At 47.2% G+C, this 16,775-nt stretch overlaps 1 protein-coding gene across 1 annotated transcript in view; it reads right to left on the bottom strand.

The window, feature by feature from the left end:
- LOC307127413 (uncharacterized protein) overlaps positions 1-16,775 on the bottom strand; it is a 46,284-nt gene that overhangs the window by 21,606 nt on the left and 7,903 nt on the right. The window contains exons 5-7 of the mRNA XM_079818628.1: positions 9,515-9,597; positions 9,102-9,209; positions 1,863-1,981 (exon numbers count right to left, since the gene is read on the bottom strand). Of these exons, the coding sequence (XP_079674754.1) occupies positions 1,863-1,981; positions 9,102-9,209; positions 9,515-9,597 (310 nt within the window). The remainder of the gene's footprint in view (positions 1-1,862; positions 1,982-9,101; positions 9,210-9,514; positions 9,598-16,775) is intronic.

Below are 16,775 nucleotides of genomic sequence, written 5' to 3'. Positions count from 1 at the left end.
AAATTGAACAAAAATGTCTCCAAAATGAACAAAAATGCCCCCAAATTGAACAGAATGTCTCCAAAATGAACAAAAGTGCCCCCAAAATAAACAAAAATGCCCCCAAAATTAACAAAAATGCCCCCAAAATAAACAGAAATGTCTCCGAAATGAACAAAAAGGCCCCCAAAATGAACAAAAAGGCCCCCAAAATGAACAAAAATCCCCCCAAAATAAACAGAAATGTCTCCGAAATGAACAAAAGTGCCCCCAAAATGAACAAAAATGTCTCTGAAATGAACAGAAATGCCCCCAAAATGATAAAAAATGTCTCTGAAATGAACAGAAATGCCCCCAAAATGATAAAAAATGTCTCTGAAATGAACAGAAATGTCTCCGAAATGAACAGAAATGCCCCTAAAATGATAAAAAAAATGTCTCTGGAATGAACAGAAATGCCCCCAAAATGATAAAAAATGTCTCTGAAATGAACAGAAATGTCTCTGAAATGAACAGAAATGCCCCCAAAATGAACAAACCTGATGGGGTTTTGGTTTTCTTGCCACTGTTGCCTCTGGCTTGGCGTGCTCAGTTGGGGACACTAAATTTTTCAACTAAACATCGAAATAAATCTAATTAATAAACTAAATTAACCATTTAAACTAAATTACCGATCAAATTATTGATCTAAAGCCCACACTGTCACTGTATGATAATTGTGATGAACTGATGACATCAGCGTCTTTTCCAGAATGGCTATACAGCTGAATAAAATTATGCTGCATTATTTTCCTGTTTAACACTGTGAAGCTGCTTTGAAACAATCTGCATTGTTAAAAGCGCTATATAAATAAAGTTGACTTGACTTGACTTGAACAAAAAGGCCCCCAAAATGAACAAAAATGCCCCCATAATAAACAAAAATGCCCCCCAAAATGAACAAAAATGCCCCCAAAATGAACAAAAATGCCCCCAAAATGGACAAAAATGTCTCCGAAATGAACAGAAATGTCTCCAAAATGAACAAAAATGCCCCCAAAATGAACAAAAATGTCTCCGAAATGAACAAAAATGTCTCCAAAATGAACAAAAATGTCTGCAAAATAAACAAAAATGCCCCCAAAATGAACAAAAATGTCTCCGAAATGAACAAAAATGTCTCCGAAATGAACAGAAATGTCCCTGAAATGAACAAAAGTGCCCCCAGAATGAACAAAAATGTCTCCGAAATGAACAGAAATGTCCCTGAAATGAACAAAAGTGCCCCCAGAATGAACAAAAATTCCCCCGAAATTAACAAAAATGACCCCAAAATAAACAAACGTGCCACCAAAATAAACAAAAAAGCCCCCAAAATGAACAAAAAGGCCCTCAAAATGAACAAAAAGGCCCCCAAAATTAACAAAAATGCCCCCAGAATGAACAATAAGGCCCCCAAAATGAACAGAAATGCCCCCAAAATGAACAAAAATGCCCTCAAAATGAACAAAAATGCCCCCAAAATGGACAAAATGCCCCCAAAATGAACAAAAAGGCCCCCAAAATAAACAAAAATACCCCCAAATTGGACAGAAATGGCCCCAGAGTATACAAAAATGCCATCAAAAGGAACAAAAATGCCCTCAAAATGAACAAAAATGCCCCCAAAATGAATGAACAAACCGAAATGACATTTGATTGACATTTAAACCTTCCCCTCCCTCTGCAGCTTCTCTTCTCTGATGATGAGGGCGGGGCCACCTGTCACTCACATGAGATCAGCCAATAGCAAACCACAACCATCCAATCAGTTCCCCACAGACACACTCAAGCCCCGCCCCTACATCTGCTCTTGTTTGAGAAGCGCTTCACTCGATATACTTTCACTGAGGAAGATAAAATACCTGTTCCAGGGAAAAGCTCGGGCACATGAGTGAGAATAAACTCCACCACGATGGACTGAACGCGAACCTCCATGAACGCTGCAGTGCCGTTAAAACCAGTCGACTCGATGTCCTTCGATCTGCAGAGAGTTATTATATTAATATAATCTCTTCATAAAGGAGTGTCGTCTCAAAGTGTCAGGCGAAACACACACACACACACACTCAGAGCGTCAGGCGAAACACACACACACACACACTCAGAGCGTCAGGCGAAACACACACACACACACAAACTCAGAGCGTCAGGCGAAACACACACACACACACACACTCAGAGCGTCAGGCGAAACACACACACACACACAAACTCAGAGCGTCAGGCGAAACACACACACACACACACTCAGAGCGTCAGGCGAAACACACACACACACTCAGAGCGTCAGGCGAAACACACACACACACACAAACTCAGAGCGTCAGGCGAAACACACACACACACACACTCAGAGCGTCAGGCGAAACACACACACACACACAAACTCAGAGCGTCAGGCGAAACACACACACACACACACACACACACACACACACTCAGAGCGTCAGGCGAAACACACACACACACACACTCAGAGCGTCGGGCGAAACACACACACACACACACACACATACACACACTCAGAGCATCAGGCAAAACACACACACACACACACACTCAGAGCGTAAGGCGAAAAAACACACACACACACACACACACACACACACACACACACACACACATACACACACTCAGAGCGTCAGGCAAAACACACAAACACACACACACACACACAGACACTCAGAGCGTCAGGCGAAACACACACACACACTCAGAGCATCAGGCGAAACACACACACACACACACACACTCAGAGCGTCAGGCGAAACACACAAACACACACACACACTCAGAGCATCAGGCGAAACACACACACACACACACACACACACACACTCAGAACGTCAGGCGAAACACACACACACACACTCAGAGTGTCAGGCGAAACACACACACACACACACACACACACACTCAGAGCGTCAGGCGAAACACACACTCTTAGAGCATCAGGCGAAACACACGCACACACACACACACACACACACACACACACTCAGAGCGTCAGGCGAAACACACACTCTTAGAGCATCAGGCGAAACACACACACACACACACACACACACACACACTCAGAGCGTCAGGCGAAACACACACACACACACACACACACTCAGAGTGTCAGGCGAAACACCCACACACACACGCACACACTCAGAGTGTCAGGCGAAACACACACATACACACACTCAGAGTGTCAGGCGAAACACACACACATACACACACACACACACTCAGAGTGTCAGGCGAAACACACACACACACTCAGAGCGTCAGGCGAAACACACACACACACATACACACTCAGAGCGTCAGGCGAAACACAAACACTCAGAGCGTCAGGCAAAACACACACACACACACACATACACACTCAGAGCGTCAGGCGAAACACAAACACTCAGAGCGTAAGGCGAAACACACAAACACTCAGAGCGTAAGGCGAAACACACACACACACTCAGAACGTCAGACGAAACACACACACACACACTCAGAGTGTCAGGCGAAACACACACACACACACACACACACTCAGAGCGTCAGGCGAAACACACACTCTTAGAGCATCAGGCGAAGCACACACACACACACACACACACACTCAGAGCGTCAGGCGAAACACACACTCAGAGCGTCAGGCGAAACACACACACACACACAGAGTGTCAGGCGAAACACCCACACACACACGCACACACTCAGAGCGTCAGGCGAAACACACACACACACACACACATATACACACTCAGAGCGTCAGGCGAAACACAAACACTCAGAGCGTCAGGCGAAACACACACACACACTCAGAGCGTCAGGCGAAACACACACACACACACACACATATACACACTCAGAGCGTCAGGCGAAACACAAACACTCAGAGCGTCAGGCGAAACACACACACACACTCAGAGCGTCAGGCGAAACACACACACACACATATACACACTCAGAGCGTCAGGCGAAACACACAAACACTCAGAGCGTCAGGCGAAACACACACACACACACTCAGAGCGTAAGGCGAAACACTCACACACACACACTCAGAGCGTCAGGCGAAACACACACACACAAAATCAAAGAGCGTCAGGCGAAACACACACACACTCAGAGCGTCAGGCGAAACACACACACACACACACTCAGAGCGTCAGGCGAAACACACACACACACTCAGAGCGTCAGGCGAAACACACACACACACACACACACTCAGAGCATCAGGCAAAACACACACACACTCAGAGCGTCAGGCGAAACACACACACACTCAGAACGTCAGGCGAAACACACACACACACACACACACTCAGAGCGTCAGGCGAAACACACACACACTCAGAGCGTCAGGCGAAACACACACACTCAGAGCGTCAGGTGAAACACACACACACTCAGAACGTCAGGCGAAACACACACACTCAGAGCGTCAGGCGAAACACACACACACTCAGAGCGTCAGGCGAAACACACACACTCAGAGCGTCAGGCTGAACACACACACTCAGAGCGTCAGGCGAAACACACACACACACACTCAGAGCGTCAGGCGAAACACACACACACTCAGAGCGTCAGGCAAAACACACACACACACACTCAGAGCGTCAGGCGAAACACACACACACACACTCAGAGCGTCAGGCGAAACACACACACACTCAGAGCATAAGGCGACACACACACACACACTCAGAGCGTCAGGCGACACACACACACACACACACACACTCACACTCAGAGCGTCAGGCGACACACACACACACACACACTCAGAGCGTCAGGCGACACACACACACACACACACTCACACTCAGAGCGTCAGGCGACACACACACACACACACACACTCACACTCAGAGCGTCAGGCGACACACACACACACACACACTCACACTCAGAGCGTCAGGCGACACACACACACACACACACACTCAGAGCGTCAGGCGACACACACACTCACACTCAGAATGTCAGGCGACACACACACACACACACACACACTCAGAGCGTCAGGCGACACACACACACACACACACACTCAGAACGTCAGGCGACACACACACACACACACACACTCAGAGCGTCAGGCGACACACACACTCACACTCGGAGCGTCAGGCGACACACACACACACACACTCAGAACGTCAGGCGAAACACACACACACTCAGAGCGTCAGGCGAAACACACACACTCAGAGCGTCAGGTGAAACACACACACACTCAGAACGTCAGGCGAAACACACACACTCAGAGCGTCAGGCGAAACACACACACACTCAGAGCGTCAGGCGAAACACACACACTCAGAGCGTCAGGCTGAACACACACACTCAGAGCGTCAGGTGAAACACACACACACACACACACTCAGAGCGTCAGGCTGAACACACACACTCAGAGCGTCAGGCGAAACACACACACACACACTCAGAGCGTCAGGCGAAACACACACACACACTCAGAGCGTCAGGCAAAACACACACACACACACTCAGAGCGTCAGGCGAAACACACACACACACTCAGAGCGTCAGGCGAAACACACACACACACTCAGAGCGTCAGGCGAAACACACACACACACTCAGAGCGTCAGGCGAAACACACACACACACTCAGAGCGTCAGGCGAAACACACACACACACTCAGAGCGTCAGGCGAAACACACACACACTCAGAGCATAAGGCGACACACACACACACACACTCAGAGCGTCAGGCGACACACACACACACACTCACACTCAGAGCGTCAGGCGACACACACACACACACACTCACACTCAGAGCGTCAGGCGACACACACACACACTCAGAGCGTCAGGCGACACACACACACACACACACTCACACTCAGAGCGTCAGGCGACACACACACACACACACACTCACACTCAGAGCGTCAGGCGACACACACACACACACACACACTCACACTCAGAGTGTCAGGCGACACACACACACACACACACACTCAGAGCGTCAGGCGACACACACACTCTTAGAGCATCAGGCGAAGCACACACACACACACACACACACACTCAGAGCGTCAGGCGAAACACACACTCAGAGCGTCAGGCGAAACACACACACACACACAGAGTGTCAGGCGAAACACCCACACACACACGCACACACTCAGAGCGTCAGGCGAAACACACACACACACACACACACATATACACACTCAGAGCGTCAGGCGAAACACAAACACTCAGAGCGTCAGGCGAAACACACACACACACTCAGAGCGTCAGGCGAAACACACACACACACACACACATATACACACTCAGAGCGTCAGGCGAAACACAAACACTCAGAGCGTCAGGCGAAACACACACACACACTCAGAGCGTCAGGCGAAACACACACACACACATATACACACTCAGAGCGTCAGGCGAAACACACAAACACTCAGAGCGTCAGGCGAAACACACACACACACACTCAGAGCGTAAGGCGAAACACTCACACACACACACTCAGAGCGTCAGGCGAAACACACACACACAAAATCAAAGAGCGTCAGGCGAAACACACACACACTCAGAGCGTCAGGCGAAACACACACACACACACACTCAGAGCGTCAGGCGAAACACACACACACACTCAGAGCGTCAGGCGAAACACACACACACACACACACACTCAGAGCATCAGGCAAAACACACACACACTCAGAGCGTCAGGCGAAACACACACACACTCAGAACGTCAGGCGAAACACACACACACACACACACACACTCAGAGCGTCAGGCGAAACACACACACACTCAGAGCGTCAGGCGAAACACACACACTCAGAGCGTCAGGTGAAACACACACACACTCAGAACGTCAGGCGAAACACACACACTCAGAGCGTCAGGCGAAACACACACACACTCAGAGCGTCAGGCGAAACACACACACTCAGAGCGTCAGGCTGAACACACACACTCAGAGCGTCAGGCGAAACACACACACACACACTCAGAGCGTCAGGCGAAACACACACACACTCAGAGCGTCAGGCAAAACACACACACACACACTCAGAGCGTCAGGCGAAACACACACACACACTCAGAGCGTCAGGCGAAACACACACACACTCAGAGCATAAGGCGACACACACACACACACACACTCAGAGCGTCAGGCGACACACACACACACACACACTCACACTCAGAGCGTCAGGCGACACACACACACACACTCACACTCAGAGCGTCAGGCGACACACACACACACACACACTCAGAGCGTCAGGCGACACACACACACACACACACTCACACTCAGAGCGTCAGGCGACACACACACACACACACACACTCACACTCAGAGCGTCAGGCGACACACACACACACACACACTCACACTCAGAGCGTCAGGCGACACACACACACACACACACACTCAGAGCGTCAGGCGACACACACACTCACACTCAGAATGTCAGGCGACACACACACACACACACACACACTCAGAGCGTCAGGCGACACACACACACACACACACACTCAGAACGTCAGGCGACACACACACACACACACACACTCAGAGCGTCAGGCGACACACACACTCACACTCAGAGCGTCAGGCGACACACACACACACACACTCAGAACGTCAGGCGAAACACACACACACTCAGAGCGTCAGGCGAAACACACACACTCAGAGCGTCAGGTGAAACACACACACACTCAGAACGTCAGGCGAAACACACACACTCAGAGCGTCAGGCGAAACACACACACACTCAGAGCGTCAGGCGAAACACACACACTCAGAGCGTCAGGCTGAACACACACACTCAGAGCGTCAGGTGAAACACACACACACACACACACTCAGAGCGTCAGGCTGAACACACACACTCAGAGCGTCAGGCGAAACACACACACACACACTCAGAGCGTCAGGCGAAACACACACACACTCAGAGCGTCAGGCAAAACACACACACACACACTCAGAACGTCAGGCGAAACACACACACACACTCAGAGCGTCAGGCGAAACACACACACACACTCAGAGCGTCAGGCGAAACACACACACACACTCAGAGCGTCAGGCGAAACACACACACACACTCAGAGCGTCAGGCGAAACACACACACACACTCAGAGCGTCAGGCGAAACACACACACACTCAGAGCATAAGGCGACACACACACACACACACACACTCAGAGCGTCAGGCGACACACACACACACACTCACACTCAGAGCGTCAGGCGACACACACACACACACACTCACACTCAGAGCGTCAGGCGACACACACACACACTCAGAGCGTCAGGCGACACACACACACACACACACTCACACTCAGAGCGTCAGGCGACACACACACACACACACACTCACACTCAGAGCGTCAGGCGACACACACACACACACACACACTCACACTCAGAGTGTCAGGCGACACACACACACACACACACACTCAGAGCGTCAGGCGACACACACACTCACACTCAGAGCGTCAGGCGACACACACACACACACACACACTCAGAGCGTCAGGCGACACACACACACACACACACACACACACACACACACACAGAGCTTCAGGCGACACACACACACACTCACACTCAGAGCGTCAGGCGACACACACACACACACACACACACACACACACACACTCAGAGCGTCAGGCGACACACACACACACACACACACTCACACTCAGAGCATCAGGCGAAACACACACACACACACACACACTCAGAGCGTCAGGCGACACACACACACACTCACACTCAGAGCGTCAGGCGACACACACACACACACTCACACTCAGAGCGTCAGGCGACACACACACACACACACACACACACACTCAGAGCGTCAGGCGACACACACACACACACACACTCACACTCAGAGCGTCAGGCGACACACACACACACACTCACAGTCAGAGCGTCAGGCGACACACACACACACACACACACTCACACTCAGAGCGTCAGGCGACACACACACACACTCACAGTCAGAGCGTCAGGCGACACACACACACACACACACACACACACACACACACACGTACCGGAGGAGGTTTGGGGCCCAAACGATGGCGAGGTTTCTTGAGTGCATGTTGGTCTCAGACGCATATGAGGACATTTTGACCAGATGACGCATCAGATACTCCAGCGTTCTGAAGACAGAGAGTGTTAAAGGAACACAATGGATTTAGATTAAATCTATATATGATTAGGTCATAATCATATTCTCAATTTCCAGATTCCTTTCAGTGGACGGATCTTAAAGGGTCAGTTCATCCAAAAATGTTCAACTTCGAAACAATCGTTTGTATTAAATCTGCAATGATAGTTTAGTTCATTGGTCCCTTCTGGAGCTGGACAGATCGTGCAGGTTTGTGAGGAGTTTGGTGTTAGAGCGGAGGTTGTGTGTGTGTTTTGCCACATGCTCTGAGTGTGTGTGTGTGTGTGTGATGTTGACCTGTGGTGAAGAGCAGGTAAATCCTTCAGCACCTCTCCAATCTTCACCAGCCTCTCGTCCTCCAGCTGAATGGCCACTGCGTCCTGCCGACAGAACACCAGAGCACATGAGAAGATCTGCTGAAATACTGACACAACAAGAGCTCATACCATCAGTGCCCCATCAGTTACTCTAGAGTGTTCTCTGAGTGTTCTCTGAGTGTTCTCTGAGTGTTACTCTTGAGTGTTCTCTGAGTGTTCTCTGAGTGTTCTCTGAGCGTTACTCTTGAGTGTTCTCTGAGTGTTCTCTGAGTGTTCTCTGAGCGTTACTCTAGAGTGTTCTCTGAGTGTTACTCTAGAGTGTTCTCTGAGTGTTCTCTGAGTGTTCTCTGACTGTTACTCTTGAGTGTTCTCTGAGTGTTCTCTGAGTGTTACTCTTGAGTGTTCTCTGAGTGTTCTCTGAGTGTTCTCTGAGCGTTACTCTAGAGTGTTCTCTGAGTGTTACTCTAGAGTGTTCTCTGAGCGTTACTCTAGAGTGTTCTCTGAGTGTTCTCTGAGTGTTCTCTGACTGTTACTCTAGAGTGTTCTCTGAGTGTTCTCTGAGTGTTACTCTTGAGTGTTCTCTGAGTGTTCTCTGAGTGTTCTCTGAGCGTTACTCTAGAGTGTTCTCTGAGTGTTACTCTAGAGTGTTCTCTGAGTGTTCTCTGAGTGTTCTCTGACTGTTACTCTTGAGTGTTCTCTGAGTGTTCTCTGAGTGTTACTCTTGAGTGTTCTCTGAGTGTTCTCTGAGTGTTCTCTGAGCGTTACTCTAGAGTGTTCTCTGAGTGTTACTCTAGAGTGTTCTCTGAGCGTTACTCTTAAGTGTTCTCTGAGTGTTACTCTTAAGTGTTCTCTGAGCGTTACTCTTGAGTGTTCTCTGAGCGTTACTCTTGAGTGTTCTCTGAGCGTTACTCTTGAGTGTTACTCTAGAGTGTTCTCTGAGCGTTACTCTTGAGTGTTACTCTAGAGTGTTCTCTGAGCGTTACTCTTGAGTGTTACTCTTGAGTGTTCTCTGAGCGTTACTCTTGAGTGTTCTCTGAGTGTTACTCTTGAGTGTTCTCTGAGTGTTACTCTTAAGTGTTCTCTGAGCGTTACTCTTGAGTGTTCTCTGAGTGTTCTCTGAGCGTTACTCTAGAGTGTTCTCTTAGTGTTACTCTTAAGTGTTCTCTGAGCGTTACTCTTGAGTGTTCTCTGAGTGTTCTCTGAGCGTTACTCTAGAGTGTTCTCTTAGTGTTACTCTTGAGTGTTCTCTGAGTGTTCTCTGAGTGTTACTCTTGAGTGTTCTCTGAGTGTTCTCTGAGTGTTCTCTGAGCGTTACTCTAGAGTGTTCTCTGAGTGTTACTCTAGAGTGTTCTCTGAGCGTTACTCTAGAGTGTTCTCTGAGTGTTACTCTTAAGTGTTCTCTGAGCGTTACTCTAGAGTGTTCTCTGAGCGTTACTCTTGAGTGTTCTCTGAGCGTTACTCTTGAGTGTTCTCTGAGTGTTACTCTTGAGTGTTCTCTGAGCATTACTCTAGAGTGTTCTCTGAGCGTTACTCTTGAGTGTTCTCTGAGTGTTACTCTTGAGTGTTCTCTGAGCGTTACTCTTGAGTGTTCTCTGAGTGTTACTCTTGAGTGTTCTCTGAGTGTTACTCTTGAGTGTTCTCTGAGTGTTACTCTTGAGTGTTCTCTGAGTGTTACTCTTGAGTGTTCTCTGAGCGTTACTCTTGAGTGTTCTCTGAGTGTTACTCTTGAGTGTTCTCTGAGTGTTACTCTTGAGTGTTCTCTGAGTGTTACTCTTGAGTGTTCTCTGAGTGTTACTCTTGAGTGTTCTTTGAGCGTTACTCTTGAGTGTTCTCTGAGCGTCCTCTGAGTGTTACTCTTGAGTGTTCTCTGAGTGTTACTCTTGAGTGTTCTCTGAGCGTTACTCTTGAGTGTTCTCTGAGTGTTACTCTTGAGTGTTCTCTGAGTGTTACTCTTGAGCGTTCTCTGAGCGTTACTCTTGAGTGTTCTCTGAGCGTTACTCTTGAGTGTTCTCTGAGTGTTACTCTTGAGTGTTCTCTGAGTGTTACTCTTGAGTGTTCTCTGAGCGTTACTCTTGAGTGTTCTCTGAGTGTTACTCTTGAGTGTTCTCTGAGTGTTACTCTTGAGTGTTCTCTGAGTGTTACTCTTGAGTGTTCTCTGAGCGTTACTCTTGAGTGTTCTCTGAGTGTTACTCTTGCGTGTTCTCTGACTGTTACTCTTGAGTGTTACTCTTGAGTGTTCTCTGAGTGTTACTCTTGAGTGTTCTCTGAGCGTTACTCTTGAGTGTTCTCTGAGTGTTACTCTTGAGTGTTCTCTGAGTGTTACTCTTGAGTGTTCTCTGAGTGTTACTCTTGAGTGTTCTCTGAGCGTTACTCTTGAGTGTTCTCTGAGTGTTACTCTAGAGTGTTCTCTGAGTGTTACTCTTGAGTGTTCTCTGAGCGTTACTCTTGAGTGTTCTCTGAGTGTTACTCTAGAGTGTTCTCTGAGTGTTACTCTTGAGTGTTCTCTGAGCGTTACTCTTGAGTGTTCTCTGAGTGTTACTCTTGAGTGTTCTCTGAGTGTTACTCTTGAGTGTTCTCTGACTGTTACTCTTGAGTGTTCTCTGAGTGTTACTCTAGAGTGTTCTCTGAGCGTTACTCTTGAGTGTTCTCTGAGCGTTACTCTAGAGTGTTCTCTGAGCGTTACTCTTGAGTGTTCTCTGAGCGTTACTCTTGAGTGTTCTCTGAGTGTTACTCTTGAGTGTTCTCTGAGCGTTACTCTTGAGTGTTCTCTGAGTGTTACTCATTAGTGTTCTCTGAGCGTTACTCTTGAGTGTTCTCTGAGCGTTACTCTTGAGTGTTCTCTGAGCGTTACACTTGAGTGTTCTCTGAGCGTTACTCTTGAGTGTTCTCTGAGCGTTACTCTTGAGTGTTCTCTGACTGTTACTCTTGAGTGTTCTCTGAGCGTTACTCTTGAGTGTTCTCTGACTGTTACTCTTGAGTCTTCTCTGAGTGTTACTCTTGAGTGTTCTCTGAGTGTTACTCTAGAGTGTTCTCTGAGTGTTACTCTTGAGTGTTCTCTGAGCGTTACTCTTGAGTGTTCTCTGAGTGTTACTCTTGAGTGTTCTCTGAGCGTTACTCTTGAGTGTTCTCTGAGTGTTACTCTTGAGTGTTCTCTGAGCGTTACTCTTGAGTGTTCTCTGAGTGTTACTTTTGAGTGTTCTCTGAGTGTTACTCTTGAGTGTTCTCTGAGTGTTACTCTTGAGTGTTCTCTGAGCGTTACTCTAGAGTGTTCTCTGAGTGTTACTCTTGAGTGTTCTCTGACTGTTACTCTTGAGTGTTACTCTTGAGTGTTCTCTGAGTGTTACTCTTGAGTGTTCTCTGAGCGTTACTCTTGAGTGTTCTCTGAGTGTTACTCTTGAGTGTTCTCTGAGTGTTACTCTTGAGTGTTCTCTGAGTGTTACTCTTGAGTGTTCTCTGAGCGTTACTCTTGAGTGTTCTCTGAGTGTTACTCTAGAGTGTTCTCTGAGTGTTACTCTTGAGTGTTCTCTGAGCGTTACTCTTGAGTGTTCTCTGAGTGTTACTCTAGAGTGTTCTCTGAGTGTTACTCTTGAGTGTTCTCTGAGCGTTACTCTTGAGTGTTCTCTGAGTGTTACTCTTGAGTGTTCTCTGAGTGTTACTCTTGAGTGTTCTCTGAGTGTTACTCTTGAGTGTTCTCTGAGCGTTACTCTTGAGTGTTCTCTGAGTGTTACTCTAGAGTGTTCTCTGAGTGTTACTCTTGAGTGTTCTCTGAGCGTTACTCTTGAGTTTTCTCTGAGTGTTACTCTAGAGTGTTCTCTGATTGTTACTCTTGAGTGTTCTCTGAGCGTTACTCTTGAGTGTTCTCTGAGTGTTACTCTTGAGTGTTCTCTGAGTGTTACTCTTGAGTGTTCTCTGACTGTTACTCTTGAGTGTTCTCTGAGTGTTACTCTAGAGTGTTCTCTGAGCGTTACTCTTGAGTGTTCTCTGAGCGTTACTCTAGAGTGTTCTCTGAGCGTTACTCTTGAGTGTTCTCTGAGCGTTACTCTTGAGTGTTCTCTGAGTGTTACTCTTGAGTGTTCTCTGAGCGTTACTCTTGAGTGTTCTCTGAGTGTTACTCATTAGTGTTCTCTGAGCGTTACTCTTGAGTGTTCTCTGAGCGTTACTCTTGAGTGTTCTCTGACTGTTACTCTTGAGTCTTCTCTGAGTGTTACTCTTGAGTGTTCTCTGAGTGTTACTCTAGAGTGTTCTCTGAGTGTTACTCTTGAGTGTTCTCTGAGCGTTACTCTTGAGTGTTCTCTGAGTGTTACTCTTGAGTGTTCTCTGAGCGTTACTCTTGAGTGTTCTCTGAGTGTTACTCTTGAGTGTTCTCTGAGCGTTACTCTTGAGTGTTCTCTGAGTGTTACTCTTGAGTGTTCTCTGAGTGTTACTCTTGAGTGTTCTCTGAGTGTTACTCTTGAGTGTTCTCTGAGCGTTACTCTAGAGTGTTCTCTGAGTGTTACTCTTGAGTGTTCTCTGAGTGTTACTCTTGAGTGTTCTCTGAGTGTTACTCTTGAGTGTTCTCTGAGCGTTACTCTAGAGTGTTCTCTGAGCGTTACTCTTGAGTGTTCTCTGAGCGTTACTCTTGAGTGTTCTCTGAGCGTTACTCTAGAGTGTTCTCTGAGTGTTACTCTTGAGTGTTCTCTGAGTGTTACTCTTGAGTGTTCTCTGAGCGTTACTCTTGAGTGTTCTCTGAGCGTTACTCTTGAGTGTTCTCTGAGCGTTACTCTTGAGTGTTCTCTGAGCGTTACTCTTGAGTGTTCTCTGAGTGTTACTCTAGAGTGTTCTCTGAGTGTTACTCTTGAGTGTTCTCTGAGCGTTACTCTTGAGTGTTCTCTGAGTGTTACTCTTGAGTGTTCTCTGAGTGTTCTCTGAGTGTTCTCTGAGCGTTCTCTGAGTGTTACTCTTGAGTGTTCTCTGAGCGTTACTCTTGAGTGTTCTCTGAGTGTTACTCTTGAGTGTTCTCTGAGTGTTCTCAGAGTGTTCTCTGAGCGTTCTCTGAGCGTTACTCTTGAGTGTTCTCTGACTGTTACTCTAGAGTGTTCTCTGAGTGTTCTCTGAGTGTTACTTTTGAGTGTTCTCTGACTGTTACTCTAGAGTGTTCTCTGAGTGTTCTCTGAGTGTTCTCTGAGTGTTCTCTGAGCGTTACTCTTGAGTGTTCTCTGACTGTTACTCTAGAGTGTTCTCTGAGTGTTCTCTGAGTGTTACTCTTGAGTGTTCTCTGAGCGTTACTCTTGAGTGTTCTCTGAGCGTTACTCTTGAGTGCTCTCTCAGTGTTCTCTGAGCGTTACTCTTGAGTGTTCTCTGAGTGTTACTCTTGAGTGTTCTCTGAGCGTTACTCTTGAGTGTTCTCTGAGCGTTACTCTTGAGTGTTCTCTGAGTGTTACTCTTGAGTGTTCTCTGAGCGTTACTCTTGAGTGTTCTCTGAGCGTTACTCTTGAGTGTTCTCTGAGCGTTCTCTGAGTGTTACTCTTGAGTGTTCTCTGAGTGTTACTCTTGAGTGTTCTCTGAGCATTACTCTTGTGTGTTCTCTGAGTGTTACTCTTGAGTGTTCTCTGAGCGTTACTCTTGAGTGTTCTCTGAGCGTTACTCTTGAGTGTTCTCTGAGTGTTACTCTTGAGTGTTCTCTGAGCGTTACTCTAGATTGTTCTCTGAGTGTTACTCTTGAGTGTTCTCTGAGTGTTACTCTTGAGTGTTCTCTGACTGTTACTCTAGAGTGTTCTCTGAGTGTTACTCTTGAGTGTTCTCTGACTGTTACTCTAGAGTGTTCTCTGAGTGTTCTCTGAGTGTTCTCTGAGTGTTCTCTGAGCGTTACTCTTGAGTGTTCTCTGACTGTTACTCTAGAGTGTTCTCTGAGTGTTCTCTGAGTGTTACTCTTGAGTGTTCTCTGAGCGTTACTCTTGAGTGTTCTCTGAGTGTTACTCTTGAGTGTTCTCTGACTGCTACTCTAGAGTGTTCTCTGAGTTTTCTCTGAGTGTTCTCTGAGTGTTCTCTGAGCGTTACTCTTGAGTGTTCTCTGACAGTTACTCTAGAGTGTTCTCTGAGTGTTCTCTGAGTGTTACTCTTGAGTGTTCTCTGAGCGTTACTCTTGAGTGTTCTCTGAGCGTTACTCTGGAGTGTTCTCTGAGTGTTCTCTGAGCGTTACTCTTGAGTGTTCTCTGAGCGTTACTCTTGAGTATTCTCTGAGTGTTACTCTTGAGTGTTCTCTGAGTGTTACTCTTGAGTGTTCTCTGAGCGTTACTCTTGAGTGTTCTCTGAGCGTTACTCTTGAGTGTTCTCTGAGCGTTACTCTTGAGTGTTCTCTGAGCGTTACTCTTGAGTGTTCTCTGAGCGTTCTCTGAGTGTTACTCTTGAGTGTTCTCTGAGCGTTACTCTTGAGTGTTCTCTGAGTGTTCTCTGAGTGTTACTCTTGAGTGTTCTCTGAGCGTTACTCTTGAGTGTTCTCTGAGCGTTACTCTTGAGTGTTCTCTGAGTGTTACTCTAGAGTGTTCTCTGAGTGTTACTCTTGAGTGTTCTCTGAGCGTTACTCTTGAGTGTTCTCTGAGTGTTACTCTAGAGTGTTCTCTGAGCGTTACTCTTGAGTGTTCTCTGAGCGTTACTCTTGAGTGTTCTCTGAGTGTTACTCTAGAGTGTTCTCTGAGCGTTACTCTTGAGTGTTCTCTGAGTGTTACTCTTGAGTGTTCTCTGAGCGTTACTCTTGAGTGTTCTCTGAGCGTTACTCTTGAGTGTTCTCTGAGTGTTACTCTAGAGTGTTCTCTGAGTGTTACTCTTGAGTGTTCTCTGAGCGTTACTCTTGAGTGTTCTCTGAGCGTTACTCTTGAGTGTTCTCTGAGCGTTACTCTTGAGTGTTGTCTGAGCGTTACTCTTGAGTGTTCTCTGAGCGTTACTCTTGAGTGTTTTCTGAGTGTTACTCTTGAGTGTTGTCTGAGCGTTACTCTTGAGTGTTCTCTGAGTGTTACTCTTGAGTGTTCTCTGAGCGTTACTCTTGAGTGTTCTCTGACTGTTACTCTTGAGTGTTCTCTGAGTGTTACTCTTGAGTGTTCTCTGAGTGTTACTCTTGAGTGTTCTCTGACTGTTACTCTAGAGTGTTCTCTGAGTGTTACTCTTGAGTGTTCTCTGAGTGTTACTCTTGAGTGTTCTCTGAGTGTTACTCTTGAGTGTTCTCTGAGTGTTACTCTTGAGTGTTCTCTGACTGTTACTCTTGAGTG

This window comes from Gobio gobio, assembly GCF_949357685.1.
Source record: "Gobio gobio genome assembly, chromosome: 6".
Lineage (NCBI taxonomy): Eukaryota > Metazoa > Chordata > Actinopteri > Cypriniformes > Gobionidae > Gobio > Gobio gobio.
The sequence above is the reverse complement of the archived record's forward strand: the minus strand, read 5'-3'. Positions and strand labels throughout refer to the sequence as shown.